The 27,856-nt window shown below is 40.3% G+C and overlaps 1 protein-coding gene across 1 annotated transcript; it reads left to right on the top strand.

The window, feature by feature from the left end:
- Window positions 1-78: 78 nt before the first annotated feature.
- kcnk10a (potassium channel, subfamily K, member 10a) lies at window positions 79-26,758 on the top strand. Its single transcript, XM_037085434.1, has 7 exons — window positions 79-872; window positions 6,305-6,690; window positions 18,877-18,994; window positions 19,525-19,685; window positions 19,950-20,142; window positions 21,514-21,656; window positions 22,178-26,758. The coding sequence occupies exons 1-7, from the start codon at window positions 818-820 to the stop codon at window positions 22,853-22,855; spliced, it is 1,734 nt and encodes a 577-aa protein (XP_036941329.1). The 5' UTR covers window positions 79-817; the 3' UTR covers window positions 22,856-26,758.
- Window positions 26,759-27,856: the final 1,098 nt, after the last annotated feature.

Here is a 27,856-nt window from a genome sequence, read left to right as displayed (position 1 = left end):
AGAACATGATGCGTAGTTCCTCTGGAAAACATGCTCCTTTTAACATGTTAATCACCAGTGTAATAAACACTCCTTACATTGCCAACAGTTAATTATTTGTGATGAGAATAAATGTTAGTTGGTGCTGCATCAGTGCCCGCCACACATGGTTAATGTAACAGCTGCCACTGGCCCCTACGTGACTCGAACCCTTGCTTCAATAATACCTGGTAACGAGGGACTACTTCATGGAGCACAGGTTCAAACGTGTCTGAGTCAAAAACAACGGGCAGGAGTCCATGTTATTCCACCGAAGCATCCCCCGCTGGGATCGTTTCCATTCCCTCCCCTTCGGTCTACGCAGCCGCCCGGCTCTCTCCGGCGCGCCGCGGCATCCAGCCGCGTCCACTGCGCGTCAGAGGCACCTTTGCGTCGGAGAGAGGTGGACCCTGACAGCCGGCAGCGCACACTCGCCGCATCCCGACGCAAAATTTAACGACAAAGGAAAGCCGTCACGATGTAAACGCTCGACCGTTCAGCGGAGCTCCCGACTCACTCACGAGAGCCGACGTTGACTCCCGCTACTACAGAGAGGCAGAAGGCGACGATGCGGCGAGCAGCGGGCGTGTGTCCCGAGCGCCGTGGATGAGGAGAAAACAGGAGCTGAATCCCGCCGTCCCCTCAGCCTCCCCGAACACAGCCACACGCTGCGGATGATGTGTTTTTACTCCCTGCCCTTCTCCATACTCTCTCGGTTAAAGTCCACGGAACTGACCGCACGGACCCCGACAGACTAGACTTTTTATTCGACCAAACGGAGGAGCCAGGAGAATTCAAGATGAAATTTCCGACGGAGAATCCAAGAAAACCAGGGAGCGCGAACCCCCCGCCAGGTTAGATTAGTCAATTAGCCTGTAATATCTCATGTTAACGCTGTGAGGGCTCTGTTGTGTGTTTGGGCCAATATGTTTCTGCTCCATCTGCATCCACCCACTGCTCATCTACTCACTGAGTGTTTTCATGTGAAATGCTGCAGTCTCTGCACAGTCCAGCCTTCACCTGCTGTGAGAACAGGCTCCTGCGACTGTATCAGTCAGGCAGCTCCAAACAGACTCGTCAATAAAAGATGAACGCTGAGTTTCCAGAGAAACACAGAGCAGTACATAGCTGCTGCTGCTGCTGTAGGTGCTGCATGCTGAAGTTCACTGCAGCCGCCTCCTCTCTGTGGCGTCCCCACTCACTTCTCAGCACACTGTGTTTGACACCTGACAAACACTGGATCCACTTGTCAAATCATGTTTTCAAGGCGTCACGGTGATCAGTGAGCAAAACATCTTTTGTTGTTGATGTGATGCACAGGGTCTGACTGAAGCATTACCTCACTGATGCCCCCCCCCCCCAAATTCTGCATGCATGTCACGTTCGTACACAGGCATCAGCATCAGCATGCTGCTGTTCCATCCCCAGTGTGCAATCGATTTGTTTCAGTCCTGGCACATTACAGAAAGAGAGAGAGAGAGAAGAATGGAACAGCCGTCTTTCATTTCGAGTGTCCTCCCCTCACCACCTGTGCTGTGTTGACTGATGGGCGCCGTTCATCATCCTCACCTGCATGTGAGCAGGACTGCACGCTGTTGATTAGTTACATAGATCAAAAGCAGTCACTTGTTGTTTTCAAGAAGTGTGCTCCATGTCGGTAAGATGTAGCACAGCGGTCACGATTTCCCATCCCACTGTTACATAATGTTATTTAGTGAATAGAGGATGAAAAAAGAAAAACACCTTGGGCTCCTGGCTGTCAGTTACACTGGCAGCACTCAGCTCCCTTTAGAATCTTCACCACAATCAACAGCCTGCGTTGTGTTCTGAGAGATGGCAGCATGGAAAATGATGGATGAGGTGTCCATTATCAGGGGTAAATGGACGACGTGAAGGCCTGAACCATCCAACGCGGTTCACCTCGATGTGCATTATCCCCCCTATACAACATGGTCACTTACCAAAGAGCTTCCATTTGCGTAAATGTGCCTGTGTTTTTGCGTTTGTTTGTTCACAAGCAGTAGCCCTGTTTCTCTGGCAACACCTGAGAGTTTGACTCATGGCTGAAACGATCCTTACAAACCCGTCAGGTTCTTATGTCGTGGAAACGTGGTTCACTGCTCCTGCAGATAGAACCTTACATACGACTTAGCAACAGGAGATCCACTCAGCTCATTCAACCTAACAGCTTCGTTACGCAGGCAAGATTTAAAGTAAATTGCATTGTGTACCAGGCCTGGTGCCATGATGAAGTGACTGAGGGGGCTGTTAAAAATTCGGAACGGGTGATTTCTTTTTTTTTTTTTATACAGTATAAAACCATTTAACTTACCAATGCAATGACAACAAAAGGTTGGTTGGTTGTTTGAACAAATACTAAACAACTAATCACAGCAGCGTTTAAGAAGCTATTTGTTATGCTTCAGATGAATAGGGGACAGTATTTTAACCCTTCTCAATGTTTTGTTCGAATCCCTTTTTGTTTCTATGCAAATTCACAGCTGCAAGTTGTTGAAATTGTAAGGACAAAAATGAACTACTACAACGGATGTATTTATTTACCCACATATTCACCATTCCCCAGGATTTATTTGTTGCATTCTGTTGATCCACAATAAATGGCTCATTCACGATAAGCGTAAACCATTTGGAGGTGTGTACACTGATACTCAATTCTGGACAGCTCATTCTATTGGTGGAACAAACACAGGTCTGTGTAAGCAGGCCCACTAAACAACAACTGTAACCTGCATTTGATTAAAGCTGGCACCAGCAGGTTGGAATGTTGCATTTCAGTTATTTTAACACAAACAGCCTTCAGCCTACTGACATTTATTACAAAGGGAACAAATACACAAATATCAGTGTAATAGTGGACACTAAAATGCCACTCCTTGTTTTGTTTTGTGTGCATAATGAATGAAGGCTAATTACTGCAACATTCAAGAACATAAACATAGAACACAAGATTGACAATTAAAATATAAGGAAATACTATAACAAATATTATAGCAAGTATGGATGTTTTAGACTCACAAAGCTACATAGTGCAAACCTCCTCTTCATGAGATGTGTATACGTTCACTGTATAGGGAATATATATTATGGAATAATGGTCTAATATGTCAGCTGATGTAATCTGTAGAGACAGACGTCCACTGGGGGTACTTGTTGATGAGACCAGCTGCGAGTGAGAATAAAGGGCAGGGTGGTAATTCATCACTGGGGATGGCTGGACTGGATTTCTGCTCCTAAAGCAGTGATGTGATCCGGCTCAGATATATACAGTGTGAAGAGGGATGTGATCAGACTCGGACATATATACAGTGTAATCTTTATGGTTTTTTGAATGTTTTTTTAGGTTGTAAGATATAATTTGTAAGATCTTTACTTTTTATATTACAGACAGGATTTACTTAGTTCATTTTGATGATGTCAGTACTCATAATACATCACAGTGCCATCTGCCCTTTTTTTTGGTCAGATGTAACTTGCCAGTCTAAAACGTTGTTACTTCATCTTTTAATTCATCCACAGCAGTCTCCAGTGTTAGAAAGCCTCGACAAAATGTATTCCTGCTTAGCTTCTCTCTACTTCAGTTCTTTTCTCTGCTGCGGCCGTGGTTTCTTTTCAGGAACTGTTGTTGGAGATGATGATAAAAGTCGTTTTTCTGGAGCTTCTGCATCTTTTCATTGACTGTATATATAACTGAGGCTGTAAACCTCTGCGGTAGTTCCCTCTGGAGCCAGCTCGACTTCTTCATCATCTCCTGTGGCACACTAGAGGCTACAGTGACTCACCATATCGCCCACCAGGCCACAAGGACTTCTTACAAAAGGGACGGCCCGTCCTGGCTGCTTAACAGTAGATATCTCTGCAATACAGTACATCTTGGACATAACGGTTGATCTGTTACTCCTTCACACTCTGTTGATAGGGTTAGTTCATTTCTTTTTATGTTTTAAACTTAAATTATGCCCAGACCTTAAAATAAAATGCACCTTAAAGAGTTTCTTAAAGAGATGTTAGCATGGACAAATCAGATCAAATAGTCTCTGGTTGTGGCTGGTTTGTATTACAGCCAGCGGTGGTGGTGGTACAGCAGGTTGCCAGCTGTACTTCCCCCGGCAAAAACACCGTCTGCTTCAGCTAACTGTGCTAGCATACAGCTGTGTCTCTGGGCAGAGAGCACAGGCTGGGTGTATGCATCGTGGACTGCCCCTCCACAAGCTCCAAACTTACTTACCTAGCTGCTCATGGAGAGGTAGCACCTGTAGTAGGGGTAAATACGCATAAAGTCAGTTTACCAGCCTTTCTAAATCAAATAGGTTTATTCACCTTTTTATTAGATGCCCATTACTTGTTATGGACACTTCAGCCAGCGGACAGTTAAGGTTATCCACTTTATAATTTACCACAGCCCTGAGTGTAGGCTACATGCTGCAGCCTGTGTGTTACAAGCGCCACCTTGTGGTGTTCAGAGCATGATGCACTTAGGGACTACACTTTGTGTGGTAAATAAGAGATTCACATTTGTTAATTCAATGTATTTGAAATGTAAAGGTGTCTGCAGCCATGACAATGCCACTCATGTTAGACACAGGCTATAATGCATTAATTTGGGACAGTCAACAGACAGTTTGACTGGAACCACTCAGGGAGTTCCAGAGGTGTCCGATTATCAAGTTAGTACACACCCTGTAGCCAATCAGAATCAAGTATTCATCCAGCCCTTTGTATGATAAGCAATGTATATTCCAGTTTGAATATTAACAACACTGAGCAGTTTTAATGAAGTAGGTCCATGAAGTGAAGTCAGGTAAAGCCAATCATAGTATTTATAGATTCACCACATTCGAGAGAGCTTTCAGCTTCACCTCACATTCCTCTTTTGACGATTTCACCTCAGACTTCATCAACTACATCTGTAAACTCTATTTGCTGACAAAGATTGTGAGATGCAGTCGTGTTTTCTGGAAAAGGTTATGTAGACCTTAGGATTTTATATCCAAATACTATTTCCAAGGTATGGAATGAACTTTGTTAATCTGTGTCCCATGATTTCATTCACAATGAATCTACAAGCAGAGATTCTCACAAGTTGTTTTTTTGCCAGTCCAAGTCAAGTCTCACATCTCTTCTGGCTGTCATGAGCGACTATCATTTCGGTGTGCCATCTGCTCTGTTTAGAACACTGTATGTAACTATATCTAAGGAATTCAAAGCATGCACTGTGTTATTACCAAACCTATTAGCAAACAATATCAACATTGATCACCTTTTTTTCATGAGTGATTTTTATGATCACTTCAAAAAGGTTTATTACATCTCAATATAAGATAATAATAAAAAAAAACTTGAGCAACACAATGAACCATTTTCACCAGTTAAAGACAAAAAAAGACGAAGCCTTGATATAAATATGTATACATATATACATATACATATATATGTACATACACACGTGCAGACACACATTACATCTATCTATCTATCTATCTATCTATCTATCTATCTTTATATATACATATTTATATATTCAGTGCTTCTGGGGCTTGTACGTGGTTGAATGTATCACCAATGGTACTGTTATGTCCATGTCAAATAGATATACTAAAACAAAAATGCTAGCAAGTTTCAGGTGAATCCTCAACATCACCACATGAAATGCCTTCGTAAGCCAGGAAGGCTGGATAGAAAAAGGAGTGAAGGAGACAGAGTAGCAATGGAAATGGTAATATTAATTAAAAAACACGGGGACCATTTTACAGTAGAATGAATAGTTCTCGTAGTGTGTCTGACAGTTTCATCCACCTGTGACAATATGTCTGTTACAGTGTCACTTTAGTGGTGTTGCTTGTCTGTCTCTGTTTAATGTATAGACCGTTACAAACTCTGAACTGAACCATTGTAGATTTGCCATCTTCTTTAGTGTCCAGTTTTTACTCGTCAGCCTGCACCTCCATAGTTTATTACAGTACAACAGTAGGGTCAAAATACATCAAATTGGATTTGTCTCCTTTTTTATTTCATATATGAATATTTTAGTGATATTTTGACCACCTCTGAGGAAATGTCCCCAGTTTTCATGTTCAGAAATGTGGTCACCTTGCTTTCTCCCTTCAACTCTTTTTACCTTAAGGTATTCACTGACATTCACAGAGCTCACACAAAAAAATCATTCATGTTTTTTGCCAGTTGTGCATTAGAACATGGATCAGCAAGACAAATGACCGTGTCATGCAGATATTGTAGTTCACAGCTGTTCATTTGTTCCTTGTTTCAGTGGCCGTCCAGACCAACTTGGTGCTCCCCAAGAAGGTGCAGCCAGGCATGCTTCAGTCTAGCCTGGTGCAGGCCAGCGTGGCCACCATGCAGAACCCGATGGGCTGTGCTCTGCCGCGGCTATCCGTCACCACCCGCCCTCCCAGCATGGTGGCCAGCATGGAGGCTGTGGCGGATGGCTCGGCCCCCTTCACCATGATGAAGTTGAAGACAGTGTTGGCGGTATTTGTGGTGGTGGTCGCCTACCTTGTGGCAGGGGGCTTGGTGTTCCAGGCACTTGAGCAGCCCTTTGAAAACAACCAGAAGATCACCATAACAGCAGAGAAGGCAGCCTTCCTGCTGAAACACCCGTGTGTATCTGCGGACGAGCTGGAGGCTATCATCAAGGTAAGAGCAGCTGCTGGTCGATACTAGACCTTTCCTCAGCCCTGGATGTAGTCCCCAGTGGGAACTCAGGTCTGCTGAAAACTGAGCTTCATATTGATCTGACGCCATTCAAGCTCCACACATACTCCACATTTAGCCAGCCACCCAACACCACACTGAACTGTCTAGCACGTACAAAGTGTAGATGTCTGGATGGCTCCCGTACATCCTTGAAGCTCCTTGATGTTTTTAGCATTTTTGGTTATTCCCCTGAGATGTTTTCGTATGGATGGAAAAGAAAAACTAATTGAAGTTATGATGTAATTCTCGTATGAAACTCTTAGAAAGAACACTTGTCACTATGTTGAGATATACAATCGCTGAATTAAAACAGATTGCTCCCCATAAAGTAATTCTTACAGTGAAATGTGTTATAACATCAAGTAATATTTATCACTGATTGATCTTACTGGCAGCATTGGCTTGTAAGTATCTGACAAAATCAGAGTGAAGATTATAGGTTATACCGAATATGGTGGTCACGTCTGGTCCTGGACTTGATTGAAATGCTGTTTCAAAGTAATGGAAAGTAAAACAATTCACATGAAAGTACTGAGTAGAATTCTGCCAATAACTTTACATCAAACGATCAAATCACATTTTAAAGTAGCAGAATTTTCCTTTCACTGTGGCTTGTACTCATTTAGAAATGCACGTCTGCATGTTTTCATATAAGTAAAAAGAAAGATACATACTGGTTTCTCTTTAAGTATAATCAAGTAAGTTTAATATATGGGACTGGGACCTTGAAGGTTGTATGCGTGTGTGTGTGTGTGTGTGTGTGTGTGTGTGTGTGTCTTAATGAAAATAAGAGTTCATAGGTTAACAAGCGAAATCAGTATAAATACATTCCATTATCTTTCCTTTTCATTGTATTGCTCTGTTTGAACAGCAGAGGGCGCAATCATAGAGTCAAGAAGACAGACTCCTGTTAGTATCAGTCCCACCTGTTCTCAGAAGACCAGCCTGCCTGTGCCTCTGATTGGTTGGCTTAGTTTTTGGTGGTGTTTGAGTTGTAGTAAGTCTGGAGTGTGTCTCCAGGCTCGTCGCAGGTCAGGCTGCCACCTGGCTGCCCTGCCAGTGCACCGCCACCCAGTTGGTCTGCTCTACATAACAAGCCCAGAGACACTGCAACTGAAGCAGCCAGTCAGTGTGTTCACTGGTGGGACAATTGCAGCTCACAATCTGCTGCATCAGCTCCACCAATGGCTGATTGTTTTTATAAACCAAATGCAAGATGAACACAATGTCAAGCCCATTAACACCAGACGACCACTGGTTAGGAAATAATAACATGTCAGTTACGATGACAGAGACCTTCATGGGCTGCGGCAGCTGCTGGTCAACCAGAGGGAGGGAGGTATTACTACTTATTGCTTGCTGCTGCATTGCTCTGCAGTTGTACATAGTCCAGTCATTGATTGTCAAAGACAAATCATAGCTACTTTTATTTTACTATAGAAGGAAAGCAGAAGTACCTCAAGAACAAAGACAGATTGTATATGTATAACATGCTTTACACATTGATTATTATTACTACTAAAGGACATTGTTCAAGTCATCCTTGTTTTTTATTATCACGATAAGTATATCATATCTATTTCTTGTGAAGATATCATACTGTGAGTTATTGGTATCACGATATCCCTAGTTTTCGAGCACTAAGGTATCAAGGTTAAGGCTGGTTTATTTTACATGCTTAGAACACTGGGTTGCACAATAAAGTTGCTGCCCCCCAGATCCCCAGGAGCTTAAAAGGTTTTGGCAGCTCCACCGATGTAAATGTGTGTGTGTGTGTGTGCGTGTGTGCGTGTGCTTCCCTTTTCTTCTAAAATCAAAAATTAATCTTTCAAAAATGATTTTGCCTATGTTGAGCAGCAGAATATTATCTGTCCACCACCACCTTGGAAGATTAATCATTAGAGGCATCATCCACAAACATCAGGGATTGCAGTCATAAGCATGCTGTGTGAACAGGATGGGGCTCAGCACACAAATCTAAGAGGCTCCAATCCTGAGCACCAGATTGGAGGAGGTGGCGCCACAAATTTAAACTGTCTGGGGTGTGATTGTGAGGAAGTCCATTATCCAGTTGCAGAGTGTGGTCTTCAAGGCAAGAGTGTTAAGTCTGTGAGATTCATGGGGGTGACAGTCTTGAATGCTGAGGTGAGTTTATCAAACAGCTTCTTATGTAGCCTCTGAATGCAAACCGCAGAGGGCCAAGACTGGCTGGTAATTAATGAAACAGTTGGGTTTGTCTTACCCGGTCTCTGCATGGGATTACAAAGCTAACGAATGAAAAGCTTGCCATTTGGGGGAGAAAAGGTTGAAGGTTGTTGAAAAGTCCTTGAGTAAGTTGTCAGGTGTGGTGTGCATGCTGCCCTTGGTGTCCTGTGGGTGGTAGTATTCTCTCTGAATGAAAACCTGGGCGTGTCTTATGTTTGTTTTCCTTCAGGTCAAAGTTGTTGCCATGCACCCTATGGTGATGACAGATGTTACTGCTCACAGTCAGTGGAAACTTATGTTGCGTTAAAACCTCAACTGAGTCCTCCCATAATCCATAATTTCTTACTGTGGAGAAGGAACAGTTTATAAATTTATTTCAGTTTATTTAACACGGACAATTCACAATCCAGTTTTTGCACCAGGTATAGCTTGAATCTGTTGCCCCTGCCGTAACTTGCTTGTCACTTGTGAACGGTGACATGGTAAGCAATGATACCAACAAAGAAGGGAGTTCTATCCTTGCTCACAGACCACAACTCAAATAGATTTTAAAATGGATTTTATGATTACTGACTATCATGTGTGAGAGCGATGCATGCTCGCACAACATTTTTTTCATCAGTTTCATAATTCATTAAATTGAATACGCCGGCTATTTATTTTCTTTGAGGGTTTTTTTTTTTTTTTTCTATCTCGGCCTGACATCCAAAGAGCAAAAAGGTGCAAGTTAGGGTTTGTTGAGTAAGTTTAGCTTTTACATGTGGCTTCCATCCCCTGTAAAATCATTATTTGGATGTTAGGCACCAAATCTCTTACACCCAATTTGAGAAAATGGTTTGTAAACATTATTTTTACAAACTGTATGGCCTTTTTGACATGAAGGGGATACACTACATAGGGAATTTAGGATATGGTCTTATCACTCTAAATCAGATACTGTCAACCAGTATTAAACCTGCCCATTTCCATCATGTCTTTAAGCATAAAATGTTCTATGAAGGATATATGAACCTTCTGTAATCTTTAGAATATAGAAAGGAATAAAACTTTAAATTTTAATGTACTTAAACGCTACTGAAGTAGCAGGTAGAGATTTCTAGCTCAGAATATTAGAAACAATGGGTACAAAATATTAGCAAAAGATCCTAGCAATGAATCTTTCCAAGCTGATTACTTACATTAAAAACAAGTTTTCACATATTTTATGTTTAAATACCCAAACAAGTGTATCTTAATAAAAAGTGTCCAGAAAAGAAATTACAATGAAACATTCTAATTTGTATTTATTTTCACCCGTCCAAAAGCAGGCATTTCATGGAAGCCAAATACCTCAAAATCTCAATCTTCTGAAAAAAAAAAGATGATTTTTACTTATGTGTCTCATAAACACATCCTAATTTGACTTGTTGCTAACACCAGGAATTTTCTTGTCCAAATGCTCTCATTCACATGTAAACCAGCATATAACACAAAGTTGTTTATAGACGTCGGCAGTGAAATTCTGTATGATAATGGATGGGATAATGCAGCGCACAGTTACTGCAGCTCAGCCCTGATTGAGCTGAATGCTGCAGCCTGCTGGGAGACAGACTTGGTGCAGCAGTAATACTGGGCTCACACAACAGGAGTTTTAACTCCTGACAGATTTAGAAACTGGGTTGCATCGCGCATATAAGGAGAATTTCACGTATGTTTTTCTTTCTAATCTCAAACCTGCACACACTATAAGACTCAATAATGGTGCACACCCATTACAGGATATCATAAAGATTAGTATGCCAGAGGGAGCCATGCAGCACCTCATGTGATCTCTCCCACATTGTATCTTTGGAGGCAATTGCAACCAAAAAGGAGACTGTGGCACAACAGCTTGCAGTAGAAAGAAAAAAGAAATACTTTTTGCTAACTGAAACGAAAGCAGCAGAAACAAGTCTGGATTTGGAAACGGTCAGGTTGTCTATTTTTCTGTGAGAACTTAAGATTTTATCTGTCGACAGGACACAGTGTTTTGTAAATGCAGGGAAAGTTAACCCCCCTGGTTCTTCCTGTCAGAACCGCAGAATAAGAAATTAAGCAGGAAGTGATGTTGTCAGCTCAAACTTAGGCATATTGCTTTCTCAAAGTCACTACAACCCACTACCTCCCTGTAGATGGCACCATGAATAAGTTTCACAGTGTTGGGTCATTTTATGTTTGTGTCAGGTGATTATTTTCATTATTTTTATCCATATTTTGCAAAGTATTCAGGCTAATTTTCAGCCAATGGTGGCATGGCTGTTGAATGTATAACAGTGAAACACAGCTAACACTACATAGTAACTAATTCTAAATAACAATTACCTTTATTACTTATTTCTCCACACTAGATGATTATGATCCTTGATTGAACATTAAAGGGAAATTGTAATTCAAAAATGTCATTTTAGAAACTGTAAGTCATCATTACCAGTAAATCATCCAAGTACCAAAAAAGAAGAATTAAGTCCTATTTACCACCTTTTATTTCTGACTTACCTTACTTTGTGTTTTTACTTTAATTTTCACACTTTGTCATACAAAAGCCTGTCAAAAGCAACACTCAACTGTTCCTTGGAGGAAATATTATGATTAAGAGCTGATTGTTGATGTCAACATGGGCTCACAGAGAGCAGGCTGAGGGAGAACAGAACTCCAGTGTTCACCAGATCTTGAATTGCCAGTGCTAAGATGTTGTGTGTTTTATCTGCCCAGAGAATTCACCAGTGTTTTTATTGTTGCTGTGTACATTCCTTTAATGCAAATGCAAAAAATGCGCTGCAGATGTCATCAGCAGCAATAAGATGAATCAAACAGTGAATCTGACCTCATGGCGTCCCATTCTTGTAATCAGCATAACTCAAGAATGAGGAAATTTCAAATGTTCACTTGGACTCACGGATGAACTGATTCAAATGTGGTGATCAAAAGTCAAAGGTCTAGGTCACCGTGACCTCACAAAAATACATTTTTGGCCATTACCCAACAAATCACATGATAAGTATAACAAAACTCGACACAAATGACAGAATGTTTTGCAAAAGAGGCTCCGACCATTATTCAACACCACAGCTCAGGAACAGCACCTTGACTAGTGTGCAGATATACATACATTCCAGGTGGTAATTCTAGTATTGCTATTTATCCATTTCTGTTGTGGTATATACTGTTTAAAGGTCGACCAGGGCTTGAAGTTTAAGGCAAATCTATGAGTCTGTCCTAAAGTGGAACTGTTGATCAGAGTTTTGCTCTCTGTGGATAAGGTGCTGGGTTGCGTCCTTGTGTGTGCCCTTCAGCTGGCCACACAGCTGCCATACCCTGAGAATGGCTCACTACACTGTAACTCCATCTGCCAGAGCGGACACTCGCAGGGCAGACTGGCACTGAGTTTGACCCCTGCTCATGAGTCCTGCCTTGTTGCCATGCCCTCTCCCAGCACTTAAGCCAAGCCCAGTCTGCTGTGCAGAGGCACACTCTGCAGACAAACAGACGGTGTTATGTAACAGAATAAATGGTGCAACGGATTGAGGAAGTCTCAGGAATCTTCTTTTTGCAGTCACCTGAGAGATGTTGTTGGAAGGTCAGACAAAGCGTTGATGACACTACTCACATATTAACATTTATTTCACAATGAAAAGAAAAGCTGATTTTGGGTAGTGTTTGTGACACTGTAGATTTAAAGACATCTAGGCAAGGCGTCACTTTGGGCTGAAAAGTGGACGGGAGATAAGGGCTCAGATGAAAAAACTATTTGTAAATGGTCTTCAACACATATGATCTTAAAGGTATGATGTCAGAGTTGATAATTAATAAGCAGTAAAATGTGCATAATGACACGTAAACAGGGCACTGTTTATTACAGAGTCAACTAAATACGAACATTCAGCATAAAATGCACAACAATATTGACTGCACAACAGTCACCCATATACATTACATCAACAGCTGCAACACCATGTCAATCAAACAATACCAAAATAACATCTACTGTAGAAGCACCACCCCACGTCAGTCAGCCCAGTCTTTGTATTATCTCACATCACTGCCCTATGATATGACAAAAAGAAAACCAATGAAGGAATAACATTTACAACTTTAGCGCAAAATATTAAATCAACTCTAGAGGTAACATGGAGTTAACTGAAACTACCATGTAGTTTCAATGCTGCCAGGTTCTTTAGAAACATTGGAGAATAGTGAGTTCACAAGTGTTCAAGGATCATGCTCAACCAATTATTACTTATTCTTAACATAGGGTAAAAATATCTGTAGATGAGTCCATGAATTAAATTGGAGAAATAAAACCAAAGAAACTTAAATCACTAATACATTTTTTTTTAATTCATATTCATTCAAATTATTTAATATAGTTCACACAATTAAAGGACCCGGAGTAGCTGGACTGGATTCCTGCTCCTAAAAGGACAGAGGTGTGGCAGGGTAGTTTAGTTCAGACACATTTTATTTTTATTACAGCACGTTAGGACTGTGTTTATTATATAGTGTGAACAGTGATGTGATCAGGCTCAGATATACACAATGTGAACAGTGATGTGATCAGGCTCAGATATAAACAGTGTAAACAGTGATGTGATCAGGCTCAGATATATACAGTGTAAACAGTGATGTGATCAGGCTCAGATATATACAGTGTAAACAGTGATGTGATCAGGCTCAGATATATACAGTGTAAACAGTGATGTGATCAGGCTCAGATATATACAGTGTAAACAGTGATGTCATCGGGCTCAGATATATACAGTGTAAACAGTGATGTCATCGGGCTCAGATATATACAGTGTAAACAGTGATGTGATCAGGCTCAGATATATACAGTGTAAACAGTGATGTCATCGGGCTCAGATATATACAGTGTAAACAGTGATGTCATTGGGCTCAGATATATACAGTGTAAACAGTGATGTCATCGGGCTCAGATATATACAGTGTAAACAGTGATGTGATCAGGCTCAGATATATACAGTGTAAACAGTGATGTCATCGGGCTCAGATATATACAGTGTAAACAGTGATGTCATTGGGCTCAGATATATACAGTGTAAACAGTGATGTCATCAGGCTCAGATATAAACAGCGTGATCTCTGTAGTGTTTTGAATGTTTTAAGCCCTCCTGTACATGTAACCTATGGTTAGTAAAATCTTAATTACAGACACTCTGATGATGTGTTCATCAGACAGCCACATGGTTTCACAGGGCACACGGTTTACAATGTACAATGAACTGAGATCTTCAGAGTCACTATCACTTGGTCCAGTGCTTGATACAGCAGGATCTTCCAGCTCTGCAGGCCTGGTCATTTCTTCATGAGGATAGAAGCCAGAGCTGCTTAGACACGTGCAGTAAACCTTTGCCCATTGTCCTCAAATGTGAATAGAAAAATCTCCCAACATCAAATCTGTCTCATAACCATACAGCCAAGTTGTTACGATATGATGAACTGAACAGTTTTTTAGTCTGTCTACTACTGGGTCCATACAATCACGATTTACAGTCATCAGTCATAAATAAAGGCAACCAAAATGTGACAGCAGAGCAAGAATACTGCTGGTCAAAATAAGACTGCTATCTTAGATACTTCATGTGTAGCATTTGTCCTGAGTTTATATTACAGCTCTCGTAGCTAAGCTTTAGCAATGTCACCCTATCTAGAAAACAGTCACATGACACTGTTACAGTTGGTGTTGTCATTAGTTAACTAAAGATGCGTTTCAGTAAACTCACGGTGTTAGATATCACTTACAAATCTAAAGAAACAGTGTGAGTTTAGCTTTTTACTCCCACAGCTGTCTCCAGCATGGGAAAGCCCTGACAATGTGTACTCTTGTCTAGCTTCCTTTTCTTTTCTCTGCGGCAGACGTGGTTTCTTTCTGGGAGCTGTTGGTGGAGATGACAAGACAAGTCATTTTTTTTCTGGAGCTTCTGTATCTTTGTGTTGACTGAATAAATAACTGAGAGTGTAAACTTCTGAACTTCTCCATGCCCTCTGGCCAGCTCGACTTCAGGAACGGGCTGTCCCTGGCTGCTCAGCAGCTGATGTCTCCGTAATGCAATACATTGGCATCTTTGGCATAACACCAGAACTTTTACTTCTTCACACTCTGTTGATAGGGTTAGTTCATATTTTAAATGTTTTTTACTAAAATTATAGCCAGATCTTTCAAAAAGCACCTTTAAGTTGTGATGCCGAGTTCATACTATTGTTGTTGTGACTGAATAATTGCTTTTTCTACCCGATATTCATCGTATTGTATTTCAATTTTAGATGAATCTAGAACGGGTCAGTGAGCTGTGTGTGGCATCTGGTTAGATCTGGGCTCATGTCGGGGAAAAAAGCTGACAATCTTGCCGTCAGCAGCGATGCTTCCTTTCACTCTGGCAAGAATCAAGGCAGGTGGATCAGAACAGGATTAAGTGGTTGATTTTGGCTTGGGATTGTCCTTGCCCAAGATGCTGAGTGTCCCTTCATTGAAAAACTTGGGTATTGCCCGCGCTGCTTTGTAAATATCACTTGTGTTGGTCTTGTTGATCAGATCAAGTAAGAATAATTGTATAAATACAGACCTATGTTTCTTTGTTTTGGTCCTTCAGGAGGGCTTACAGTGTCTCTTACTCTCTTGCAGCTGTTGCTCCAGTCGCTCTCCTTCGCCTGGCCATGACAGCTCCTCCGTCTGTGCCTTTTCACACTCTCCGTCTATCTTCAGCCACTGTCACGTTGTCCTGTCTTTGAATCTGCAAACAAAGACAGATTATTTGTATCCTGCAGAATTCTATCTCGCTGCTATAATCCTGAACACCTCTGATGACATTTTTACCATTACTTTGCTGATGTTAGCTTGCATTAGCATGCCAACATCTGATGTTAGCTGCTGTGCTACCACAATCCGCAACAAGTAACAGTATCTGCATGCAGCTCTGGAGTGACTTATCTGGAGCACCAGGAGCACCAGGAGGATAACCCCCCAAACAAACAACAACACTCTGGATGAACTGATTGTTTACTTAATAATATACTTCATCATTATTTACTTTTTTGTGTACCTTCAAGTAAAACATATAAGTAGATACCCACCAGATGCTTCAGAAATGCAGGTCCAATTACCATTTAGACTGATGAATAATTGATTACTGAATCATTAGGCAACCCTTGACTCTTCATAGTTCTGGGTTACCTGTTGCAGCAGGGGGGGGATTTGATTAGGGGTTAAATTGGCACGTTATAAAGTCATTTAATTCTTCCTTGGCATGTTATAAAGTAATTTAATTCTTACATGGAAATGTATTAATACATAATTGCTAACATGTTGCAGAGTCTTGCTATTTCTTTTGGACAGCAAACTCAGCTGTAACTTTGGTTAAATCTGTTGGAGATATTTACCTCATTTGCATTTTAAATGGGTTGCTGCAGGGGACTGCTGTGCACTGTGCTGTGTTATCATGTTAAATTGTATCCTTGTGAACTTTCATTGATGGAAAAAGTTTCCTAATAATGTAAAAATAAGCTCCTTATCTTCTTTCTCCTCTAAAGAGAGTTATATTCACGAAATCCCAGGGTGCAACATCTAGTGAAAACATTAGATTTGGCATCATTAGACATCTATTGATGTTCACATATTTTATGAGCAGTAGCATATTTTGTTACACATATATATTTTGAACTAAAGAAGAAGAAGTACATTTGGATGTCTTTTGTTTTGAGGATTGAGACAGAGTCTGACTGAGAGCACAGACCAAATTTGAGCAGGAGCCCTGGGCTGCACTGGAAACAGTGGGTGGCGGGTTTAGAGTGAGGTCTGCAATAGCAGACATTTATTTTTTAGGGTTAGCATCACTAAGGCTACAGAATATATCTTGGATTGTGAATATGAATGTATAAGTGTGTGAATGTAATGATTTTTTGAGAGTGTTAGTGTCTCTGGTTGTTTATTAAAGACCTAATTGTTTGCTCCCAGGAAAGAGTAACTAATGATAAAGCAATTAGTATTTGATGAGTCTAGTGGGTAGCTATTCAGTATGATGCCTCACTTTACTTCAAGGTACACAAAAGTAGGAACTAATGATTAGGTAATTAATTCTTAATGAGCCTGTTGGATAACTGCTCAGAATATTTTTTTCACTCCACTTGAAGGTACACAAAAACAGTAACTAATGATTCAGTCATTAAGAAGTAATGAGTTGTCACTAGTTCATGCCGCTCAGTGGCTGGTTGATGTTTAATCAGGAACAGCTCAAGAAGAAAGTGGTCAATATGTTTATTCAGAGATATTTATGAGTAGTTATTACCTCATGATTAATTTCATTTTGTATCTTCCTGTCTGTTCTCCAGTAACGATTAATCGAATTCCAAGTCATTGCTGCATCATTACCGGTCATCAGTTTGTGCTCTAACCCATTTTGTGTTACCAAATTTATTGTGATCATTCCATTGATGTACACTGATGAAAAACACAACATTTCCACGGTTATGTGGTGTTGAAAAAAGTCAGCCACCTGGAGGTTGTGATCCTGACCTGCTGTCTCTCAGGGTTTTGAATGGCGAGCTACTTCTTAATGTTATGAGATAGGATATTATGTGATATGAATGGCCATTGTTTATCGTTTATGTATTTTGTGTCAAAGTGTAAATTTAAGTCGTAAATGTCATCAGGTTAAATCTCCCACTGGCGACACATAAACCTTTTTTTTACATGGATGGACTTTGTCACTGTAATCTATATCAATCCAACAACAGGAGGCTAAGAACTGGTGTTATAACAGCCCCATCAATAGCCATCATAGTAAAAACAATGAACAGCATCAGTCAGATGGTCAGGGCAGGAGGAAGCAATGAATGCTTTGACTGATTGCCAGAAGCACTTCATGATGGAGGCGAGTGCTCCTAAATACCCCACCATTAGTACTGCTGATACACTTATATACTGTACATGCTGTGCTTAGACCTACTCTGCTCTATTTATATACTGTACATTCTGTAATATCTGTCTTGCTGCACTATATACCGTACACACCTTGCACTTTACAGCTTTTTACTCTTCTGGTTAGATGCTAACTGCACTTTGTTGTCTCTGTATTTGTACTGTGCACAGTGACAACAAAGCTGAATCTGATCTGATGTAAGCTTAGCTAAAGGCAAGTCTTCAGAGGGTTTTGGTCTTTTTGTGATCTGGATCTATACTCTGAGTGGCCGTGATTTAAATCAGACATGGGCGGTGCTTAAACCGGAAGTTGTTCATTTATACTTGAAATTGATATGGATTGATTTAAAGTTGCTATATTTACAGACCAGCCGCAGAGTTGACCTTCAGATAACTTTACAGTAACTTGGACAATCGATATTGGTGGTTGTGTGAATCAAATTGTCTTTGTAGCACGGCCTCTTCTTCTGAGTGGTAATGATTGGTAACAGTTCTGACTGACATGTTCTTTACAAGTGTATGTAAACTTCTGACCACTGCTGTATGTAGCATTTCAAGATATATCTAGAATGTTCATAAATGCAATATTTAAGATCATAGCCCGACTTTCAACCCAAAGCGTCAGTATTTGAGTCATGAGCTGTACCTTGTGTTTGCACCGTGCAAACTGAATTCTCCAAGTAACTCTGCTGAAGGTATTTTAGAAATTGTGGAAGGAGCATGCATTTGGAAGAAGAAAAACCCAGAGAAAGGAGAAGGATTTTCCTCTGTACCTCCTCAGCCTGGAGGTTGGTCTCTGTTAAAATGATCTGAAGAGATGCTGACATTTTTCTCAGCACAGCTGCGTTTCCTTTTTGAAGTCTGCGATGGCGCTTTGCCCAGACCACATGTTTCTACTGTCAGACATTATCCTCAGAAACAAGACTGACATCTAGCTTTTCTGACTGTTCTGTCTGTACTCCTCTTTCCAGCATTCAGTGGAGGCTGTGAATGCTGGAGTGAGTCCTGTCGGCGACACATCCTACAACTCAAGCCACTGGGATCTCGGAAGTGCCTTCTTCTTTGCCGGAACTGTCATCACGACCATAGGTAATATGTAATGTGTAACTCAATAATACTCACACTGATAAGGTTAATGCTGGTCCAGGGAACATATTGCATGTTGCACTGGGTGCTGGCTGTCCAGAATGATTTTTATTTCACTCCACCACGCAACTAGGAATTTTTTGCCATGGAATGTTTTCTGAATATGTTCTTGTCTGTTTTGTTGGTCAGTTTGTGAAAAAAAACAAACAAACATTGGAATTTGTCTCTATTTTATTATTATATTTTGTTCTATTATTTTTTATTCTATTTTGTTGTAGCTGCAATAGCCTTGATTTTCAAGTCAGGTTGACTCTTGAATAAAAGTGGGAGACCATGGTCCCGGTCCAGGGTTAACACCTCAAGAACCTTAATTTGCACTAGTGATACAGACCCCGAGTTATTGGCGATAACAGATTATCAGATTAGTTTCAGGGTATGTTTCTAGAATTTAAAACAATGCAGCTAAATCTGCTGCTGTTGCTTGCTTAATGCAGTCCTGTAAAGGTTCTTTTTTTTTCCTTGTTGTCTTCCAGGGTATGGTAACATTGCCCCAAGCACAGAGGGCGGAAAGATTTTCTGTATTCTGTATGCAATATTTGGCATCCCACTGTTTGGGTTCCTCCTGGCAGGCGTTGGGGACCAGCTAGGTACCATATTTGTCAAAAGCATCGCCAAGGTGGAGAAGATGTTCAGGGTGAGTCACAGTTTCATTGTCCTATCTATGACTCAGTTTTGTAGGAAAATATGAAGTTGACACATTTAATTGGTTTAAAATAAAAGGGCAAAACACTGCGTAATATTGAACAAAGCACAATTGCTGAGATGTGTTAAAGCTAGTGATATTTCGATTCAGTTTTAACACCAAGAAGCCCTAAATGCAGCCTGAACCCTGATAAAACAGACAGGTTTTATGGCTTCTATCACTTACACTTTGTGTGATTATAATTTTCTCTCCCAGAATAAACACAACCAGATCAGTCAGACTAAAATCCGCGTAGCCTCTACGCTCCTCTTCATTTTGGCCGGCTGCATCTTGTTTGTCACCATCCCAGCTGTGATCTTCAAACACATCGAGGGCTGGACGGCTTTGGACTCCACATATTTCGTCGTCATCACTCTGACAACAGTGGGAATAGGTGACTATGTGGCAGGTGAGAGCTTGTTGTTCATAGTCAAAATAAGAATAAATGAAAATTCCAGTTCTGTGTGTTGCATATCATCATTCAGTCAAAGCCCTTTAGTTACAGGCTGTTTTATTTATTATACGTTAGTGTAGCTGTTAGCTTTGTTTATTTCTAAAAAAGAACAGTCATGGGCAGATATTGGCGTAGCTCTGGCAGAGTACTACTGGGTCAATCATTACTTTGTACAGGCCTCAACTAGCTTACATTGTCTGGGTGAGTGTTTTGTGGCAGTGCGGGTCAGGTTTCAGCACCCAGATTTGGACTAGTATAGGCTAGGTCTACAATTTATATACATTATATACATTATATGATGTATACATTGTACACCTACAAACTATATATATATATATATACATATATATATATATATATATATATATATACTGTATATATATATATATATATATATATATATATATATATATATATATATATATATACACACACACACACACACACACACACACACACACACACACACACACACACACACATATATATGCTTGTTTCAAAGCTCAGTATCCACCCTTGGAATCAATATTCACAGCAGATAAATTGTGAATATGCCAAAATTAGTCATCAAGTTGTCAGTTTAATGTTGCTCACACTTATCTTATTCTGTGCAAATAGGCCTCTATGTGCTCTGTCTCTCTGGCTCAACCACACCAGCACTGTTTCACTGTGTTTTTTTTCCTCTCTCCTGACTATTGATACAATGCCTGATTAATATCCAGTTGAAATGTTAGACATTAATGTGCATTTAAACAGAATTACCAACTTGGGGTACTTGGCTGGAGTGAGGTTTTAATGCCATCAGGCATACATGCACTCACATAATCAAGAGCACATATTTGAAGTCAACATCGAGGCATGCAGCCTACACATGACGTGTTAGGTTACAAAGATAGGGCAGGTTTGATTATTAGCAATTAATAATTACTAATAGTAATTATCAGTAGAAGAAATAAATCTGAGCACTGCCCATCACAACCAGCTGTTATCACAAAACACATGCAATAATAATCACAGAAAATGGCTCTGTACAATACAATAGAATTAATTGATATTAGTAAAATTGATAATCAGTAACAATCAACCTGTCTATTATTCAGCTACAGCAACTAAACATGACAACTCAAGCAACAAACAACCATGTGGTGTGTGTGTGTGTGTGTGTGTGTGCGTGTGTGTGTGTGTGTGTGTGTGTGTGTGTGTGTGTGTGTGTGTGTGTGTGTGTGTGTGTGTGCGTGCGTGTGCATACAACACCGTCATGTCTCTCTCTCCCTGTTCATTAATTCAGTCATTCATTCATGTCTTGGCATCTTGCTTTGTTATCAGGGGGAGACCGGAGGATTGACTACCGGAAGTGGTACAGACCTCTAGTGTGGTTCTGGATCCTGGGTGGTCTGGCTTACTTTGCTGCAGTGCTGAATATGATTGGTGACTGGCTGAGGGTGCTGTCCAAAAAGACAAAAGAAGAGGTATGCTCTCGTAAAGAATGAATAATGCTGATATGATGAAGATGTTGATAATCATGTTGTATTCCAGTAGTTATTGTGTATCATGTAGCACACCTTGTAATGCCAGGCCCAAAGATTCTCGCAGAACATTGCACTGTAGCAAAATAACTAATGTTATTCAGTGATGTTGATATTTAATGTTGTGGCTGATCAGTCTATAATTATCTGATAACTTGCAGGAAATAAAAGCAAAGATTAGAAAAAAACAGCACATTTTCTGTTGCAGAAATAATAATCTTTCAGACAGTGATAACCATCTGATAATCACTTGACCATATAATGCTTGTCAGATCTGGGAAGAGATTAATCTTTGTCAATGGTGATGAAATATAATATGTATATGTATATAATGGCTCTCATGGTTGATACAATTTGATACATGCATGTACTGCTTGATTTATCTAGAAAAAAACCTTAGTCTGCTGCAGAATTATTTTTGGGATAACATATGCATAACTGATGTACTGATTTGCAATGTCAAGGTTGGAGGAATCAAGGCTCACGCAGCAGAGTGGAAAGCAAATGTGCGAGCAGAGTTCCGGGAAACACGTCGACGTATGAGCGTTGAGGTCCACGACAAGCTGCAGAGGGCTGCCACCATCCGGAGCATGGAGAGGAGGCAGCTGGGCCTGGACCAGCGTGCCGTGTCCCTTGATATGCTCTCCCCAGAGCGCCGCGCCATCTTCAACAGCCTGGACACCAACAGCTATAAGACCTCCTCACAGGAGAGCATCGACACCAAGCTGAATAACCTTCGGCTTCGTGGGGCCGAGCAGTGTGAGCGACGCTCCAACCACCAGACCACATCCGAGGACAACATCTTCAACCGCCTGGGCTCTGTCACCAAGCTGGCTAAGCGAAACAGGAACCGAGACCTGAAGAAAAACATCCCAGCTGAGGCTCGAAGGCCTCACAGTGAAGCCTACGGCTGTAGCACGCCCACCTTCGACTACTGCATACCCACTGCAGAAGAAGTGAAAAGGAAGGAGGGAGGAGAGGATGACAATGAAGACAAGGAGTGCAACACTAGCTTGTCTGATTTCCCACTGTTTGTTGAGGTTTGCAAGCCACAGAATGGGTTTATTCCAGAGCAGACTAAAGAGAATGAGAGTGAGAAAATACTTGAGACAAAGGAGCTGGATATGCAGATGGACCCATAGACAGTGTTCTTCAAAAGAGGTTTTAAATAGCACCATTAGTGCCTTACTTTTCTTTAATTCCTATGTGTGCTTAAGCAGGGACAACACCTGTCTCGTTGTGGTATATACTGTAATTTTCACATATTCACTGTGCCTATGGATCTGACTGACACACATTGTGTTTTATGGATGCATGACCTGGTAGGGTTTCTGCAATTGTACTATACCAAATGGTGTTCATATTTTAAAAAAAAAGTTGTCAGCTAAAAGATTAACAGCATAGTTATGTTTGGCAGCTTTGGCCACTATTTCCCTCAGACATGATACGATGTACTCAACTAAAGTAATTGCTGAGATCCAGGTACACAATCTCCATGAGGGATGTTGGGGAAAGCAAATGTTTTCCCTCAATATTCAGTTTTACCAATTCCAAACTAAACTAGATATGTAGTGTTCATTGAATACCTCCTCTTTCTTGGTAGCATATATTTATGTTAACCAGCAACAATGAACACTACTGCACGGGGCTCATACGGGATCAGTTTTGTATTCTTTGCACATCCTGCACAGATCCCTGATACACAAGATGGGCTCTTTGTTTGAGTGACTCCATCACCAATTTGCATCGGTGTGACATCTGTTTTGATGCACGAAACGTACTTTGTCCATCTGCTTGGCCAAATTTTACGCACAACCGTACATGCCAACAAACGTTTATGGACGCATCCACCTCTGCAGACACTAGGGATGTTAATGACTAATGGTTAATCACCATTAAGAATTTAACCAATTAAAAAAAAACGTATTAAACGACAATCAGAGATGGGCATACATGTATCAAGAAGTATCTTACAGTGAAGGATTACAGATACTTGCTTTTCAGATACATCCAAATGAATTACAAAATACTTGTATGAGAAAATGTATTTAATTGGAGTACAAGTAATTTGTAATTTTGAAAATACAACGCAAATTCTATGCAAGCTGATATTATTACATTTTAGCCATTTAGTAGCCTCAGCATGGGCTGGATTTTGTTTGGGACAGACAAAAGTCATTATTTTGCGTGATTTGGTTTTTAATCATTCAAGTAACTTCATGTTTAATTTATTTGTTCTTTTAACTCTCAATGTAGCCTACTCTGTTTTTGCATCAAACATGGATCAAGTTGGTGGTGACATTTTTTTTTCTAGTGGAATAATGTCCAACATATTTAACAAATGCAGCCTTTTGTCAAAAAAATTACTTACTTACTAATTTGCATCCCGAGCGGACACCCAGTGTGGTATTGGAAGATCAGCATGTGTGTCCGTTGTTCCTTCACAACTCCATTTTGGAGTCTACCGGTCCCTTTACACATCAAAACGAGTGTTCATAATTAATGCAACATGCTTCTGGTTTCTGCTTTTCACTCACTCAGTCACTTACATTTGAAAACTGATTGCTTATTTGGAGACAAGACTCTGACACTGTTAACCAACCATATCATGGTGTCAGTCAAAATGCAGACCTGGTGATGGCCCTTTAGAAAAATCTGTGCGCATGGGTCTGAACATTATTTTTGGAGGTTATTACATTGTACCTGTTCTGTATGTCGTGTTTACTGTTCATCCAATTTGTAGCTGCTGGTTTTCTCTCTGGACCTGCATCCTACTTGGTAATGTTGAGGTTATACAGCAAAATGAAAATACAGCGAAATGAAAATACAGAGAGAAATAATGTTGGAGCTAGTTTCACTTTTTGTAAGGCATCAAAAGCAATTAGGAGCCTATCTCAACGATACGGCGATAGGTCCCTTCCAGGTTACAAATCAGTAAGTAGTTCAGTAGCAAAGCTAACTGACCTGCTGATGCTGATGTGACAGAAATACTCCACTCTAATGTTAGACTGCCTTGGAGGATATCTAGAAAGACATGTTTTAATTTTTTTTTTTTTTTTTTTTTTAATTTATCGCCTTGTCAGACTTGTAGTAAACTGTCGTAGTGATGTTGGTGCAGTCCCAGATGTTATTTTCAGATTTTTACAACTAGACGAAAGTAAAGTCTGGACTGTCCATCTAACGAGAAAGGGAGGCTATTAGTCACAGTTCTCCTGCTGACAGTTTCAAATGCTCTCCAGACTTTCCTGCTAGCAACTTCACAACATATTGGCAGAAAAGTTTGGATTCACATTGGTGTGAGATTGGTGGCTACATAAAAGCTAGAAAAAAAAAATAACAGAAAAATCTAAAAAAAACAACAACAAAAAATGCAATGGATGCCCAACATGGAAGTATTTGAAATGTGGTCGGACATGCAAGTGGACCTCCATCTTGGTGATGTGGAGTGAGAACAAAAGAAAAAAGAAATAATAAAACATCAAAAGAATCACCCAAAGAAGCTGCTGTGGAAAAGAAGAGAAAGACTTGAGGGACGCTTGATTTAAATGTAACACTTACACTGCGTGTTTGTTGTCCTGCTGTCTTCATGTTGCCTACTGAAACTGAAAATGTGCATTTAAATGTAAATGAAAACGATTCAGAGCATCCCACATGTTGTCTGTGCATGGTCCCTGAGCTACGCTGTTGTCTCAGTACAATGTCCAAAAATACTACCTAGACCATGACCTCTGAACACCATCTCAGGGCTTGTGTTAATTTTCACCGCTCATATTGTCTATCAAGTGATGCATTCACACTTTGAGAGAATGAGGGAACTGTGACTGCAGCTATGGAAATGAATGTCAACAGAATGAAAGAAAAGCCATAATGCAAGTGGATGGAGTATTCAATGCTGCACACGGACAACACTGATGAAGTGATGGATGGGGATTTGAGATTAAGCGCACTGTGGTTACTGTGAGATATATATTGTGTACTTGCCTTCATGACCCAAGCATATCCTGTCTGTGGAGAAACACATAAACATATGGATCACCTGAAAGTTCCTGAAGAGACATTTCGGAGTTTGCTTGCGCAAGGTTTTCCAGTCCAAACTGAACAAAGTGCAGGGCGCCTGAACGGACCTTAGTTGGGACAAGCAAGTTGCAACCACTGCAGCGCACATGCTTAAAAGGCTGAGATCAGTCAAGCGAATATGCTCCGAAACACACATTTCTGGAAGCCTTAATACCTCTTTGATGGATTCTCAAGCTCAGCATGATGGCGCAAACAGAAATGGAGAAATAAGCTCTTGAGAACCAAACGTCATGTGAAAAAAAAAAAAAATGCATTCTTGCAGAAAAAGGACTTTTTGAATGGAGTTCTATGCAGTTGGAGAGCCTTTGCAGCCAGCATATGGTGGCCATTGGTGTTAATACATCTCAAGGCACTTTTGCATCGGCCAGTGCTTTTAACCATGGTGGTGGTGGTGACTTGAGCGTACGAGATTTTTCCCACAGAGTACTATACATCATCATACTCACCGTCTGCCATTGAGGAGAAATACACCACACGCATAATAAATGTGAACTGTGTCACTGATTGTATTCCAGTGATATTATGATGCTCGCTCTCACATGTGCCCCCAAGCCTAATGTCAATGTGCTCACTATCTGTGTACGCACACTATCAGTCCTGTGCTTCACATTACTAAGTAAAGCTCTAGGCTAGGTGTGAATGCAACAAAAGCAATGCCTACATGTGTTTATAAAACTACAAAAACTTCAAAGCATAAAACCAAGACATGGAACAAAAAAGGCATGCTATATTGCAAAGCTATGTTACAATGTATCTGGTGTTGATTGTATACTACCACATGCTTCAGAGGATGATGCTTACCATGTTTTTATTTTTTATTTATTTATTTTTTTTTTAACTGCCTGTGTTAAGATGTACAAGGCAGCACATGTTCTGTACTTGAACGTTGCTCACAATATCGCTCATGCAACCAATGCATTAAATGTTATTGCCTTTTGGAATTCACCGAATTAAGTGCTATTTCTGAGTGTGTGTGAGAATGCATTCCAAGGTCCTTGAGGTGGTTTTGGGTCTATCATTTTGGAGGACTAAAAGTGCCATAATTAAATGAATGAATACACCATTAAATAATTAATTAAATGTGTCATTAATTAAAATTGGAATTTAATACATGCATGCGTGCGTCATTAATTCATTAAAATACCAATTCATTTCATGTAAAAAGAAAAAAAACACTTTTTTTTAATTATTTCACTATTTAATTGATTATTTCATGGTCCTGTGTTGCAGTGCTTCATGAATGTATTTATTTATCTGTTTATCTGTTAAACTTGCCCATCAAAGTCGGTGGGCGGATTCTAACACTCTGCCAGCCCCAATGTTGATACAGTGTGCGAAGTGAACAAAATGTCAAAAACTTGCCCTCACTAGAAAGTTCATGGGGATCCTCCATCAACGTAGCCACCATGTTTTGAAAGACTTCTTCTTTAGGTTTCAAGACTTCAGACCAAAGCAATGGATTTGATTGAATTTGTGTTAGCCCCGCCCACTGACTTTGATGGGGAAGTGTGACAGATTAAATAAATTCATGAAGCACTGCAACACAGGACCATGAACTAATTGATTATATAGTGACATAATTATCTATGTTTTTTCACATAAAATGAATTGGTATTTTAGTGAATTTATGACACACACATGCATGTATTTAATTCCAATTTCTATTACTCAATGACACATTTAATTAATCATTTTATGGTGTATTTACTTATATAATTATGGCACTTTTATTGTCTACAACTCACTCTTTGCATCACTCTTTGCACATTACTTCACGTGGCATGACCAACGACCAAGTGGAGCTAATGATTAAACAGTTACCATATGGACTCATCCCAAAGAAGAATTTTCTCTTCACCCAGTCCAGTCCCAGTGATATAAGAGAAGCTTCCCTTTTATAATATACAATATACATAACGACTACTTGTGTACACCCATAAAGAACAGTATGTGCAATTTCTGCATTACTGGGCAGCATCATGCACACTTCAAAATTATGCAAACCCAACAGCATCATACCTATTTTCTCACCTTGTGCATTTGGCATTTTAGATTTAGAAAGATGT

This window comes from Acanthopagrus latus, chromosome 22 (genome assembly GCF_904848185.1).
Source record: "Acanthopagrus latus isolate v.2019 chromosome 22, fAcaLat1.1, whole genome shotgun sequence".
Classification (NCBI taxonomy): domain Eukaryota; kingdom Metazoa; phylum Chordata; class Actinopteri; order Spariformes; family Sparidae; genus Acanthopagrus; species Acanthopagrus latus.
This window is presented reverse-complemented; position numbering and strand designations above follow the sequence as displayed.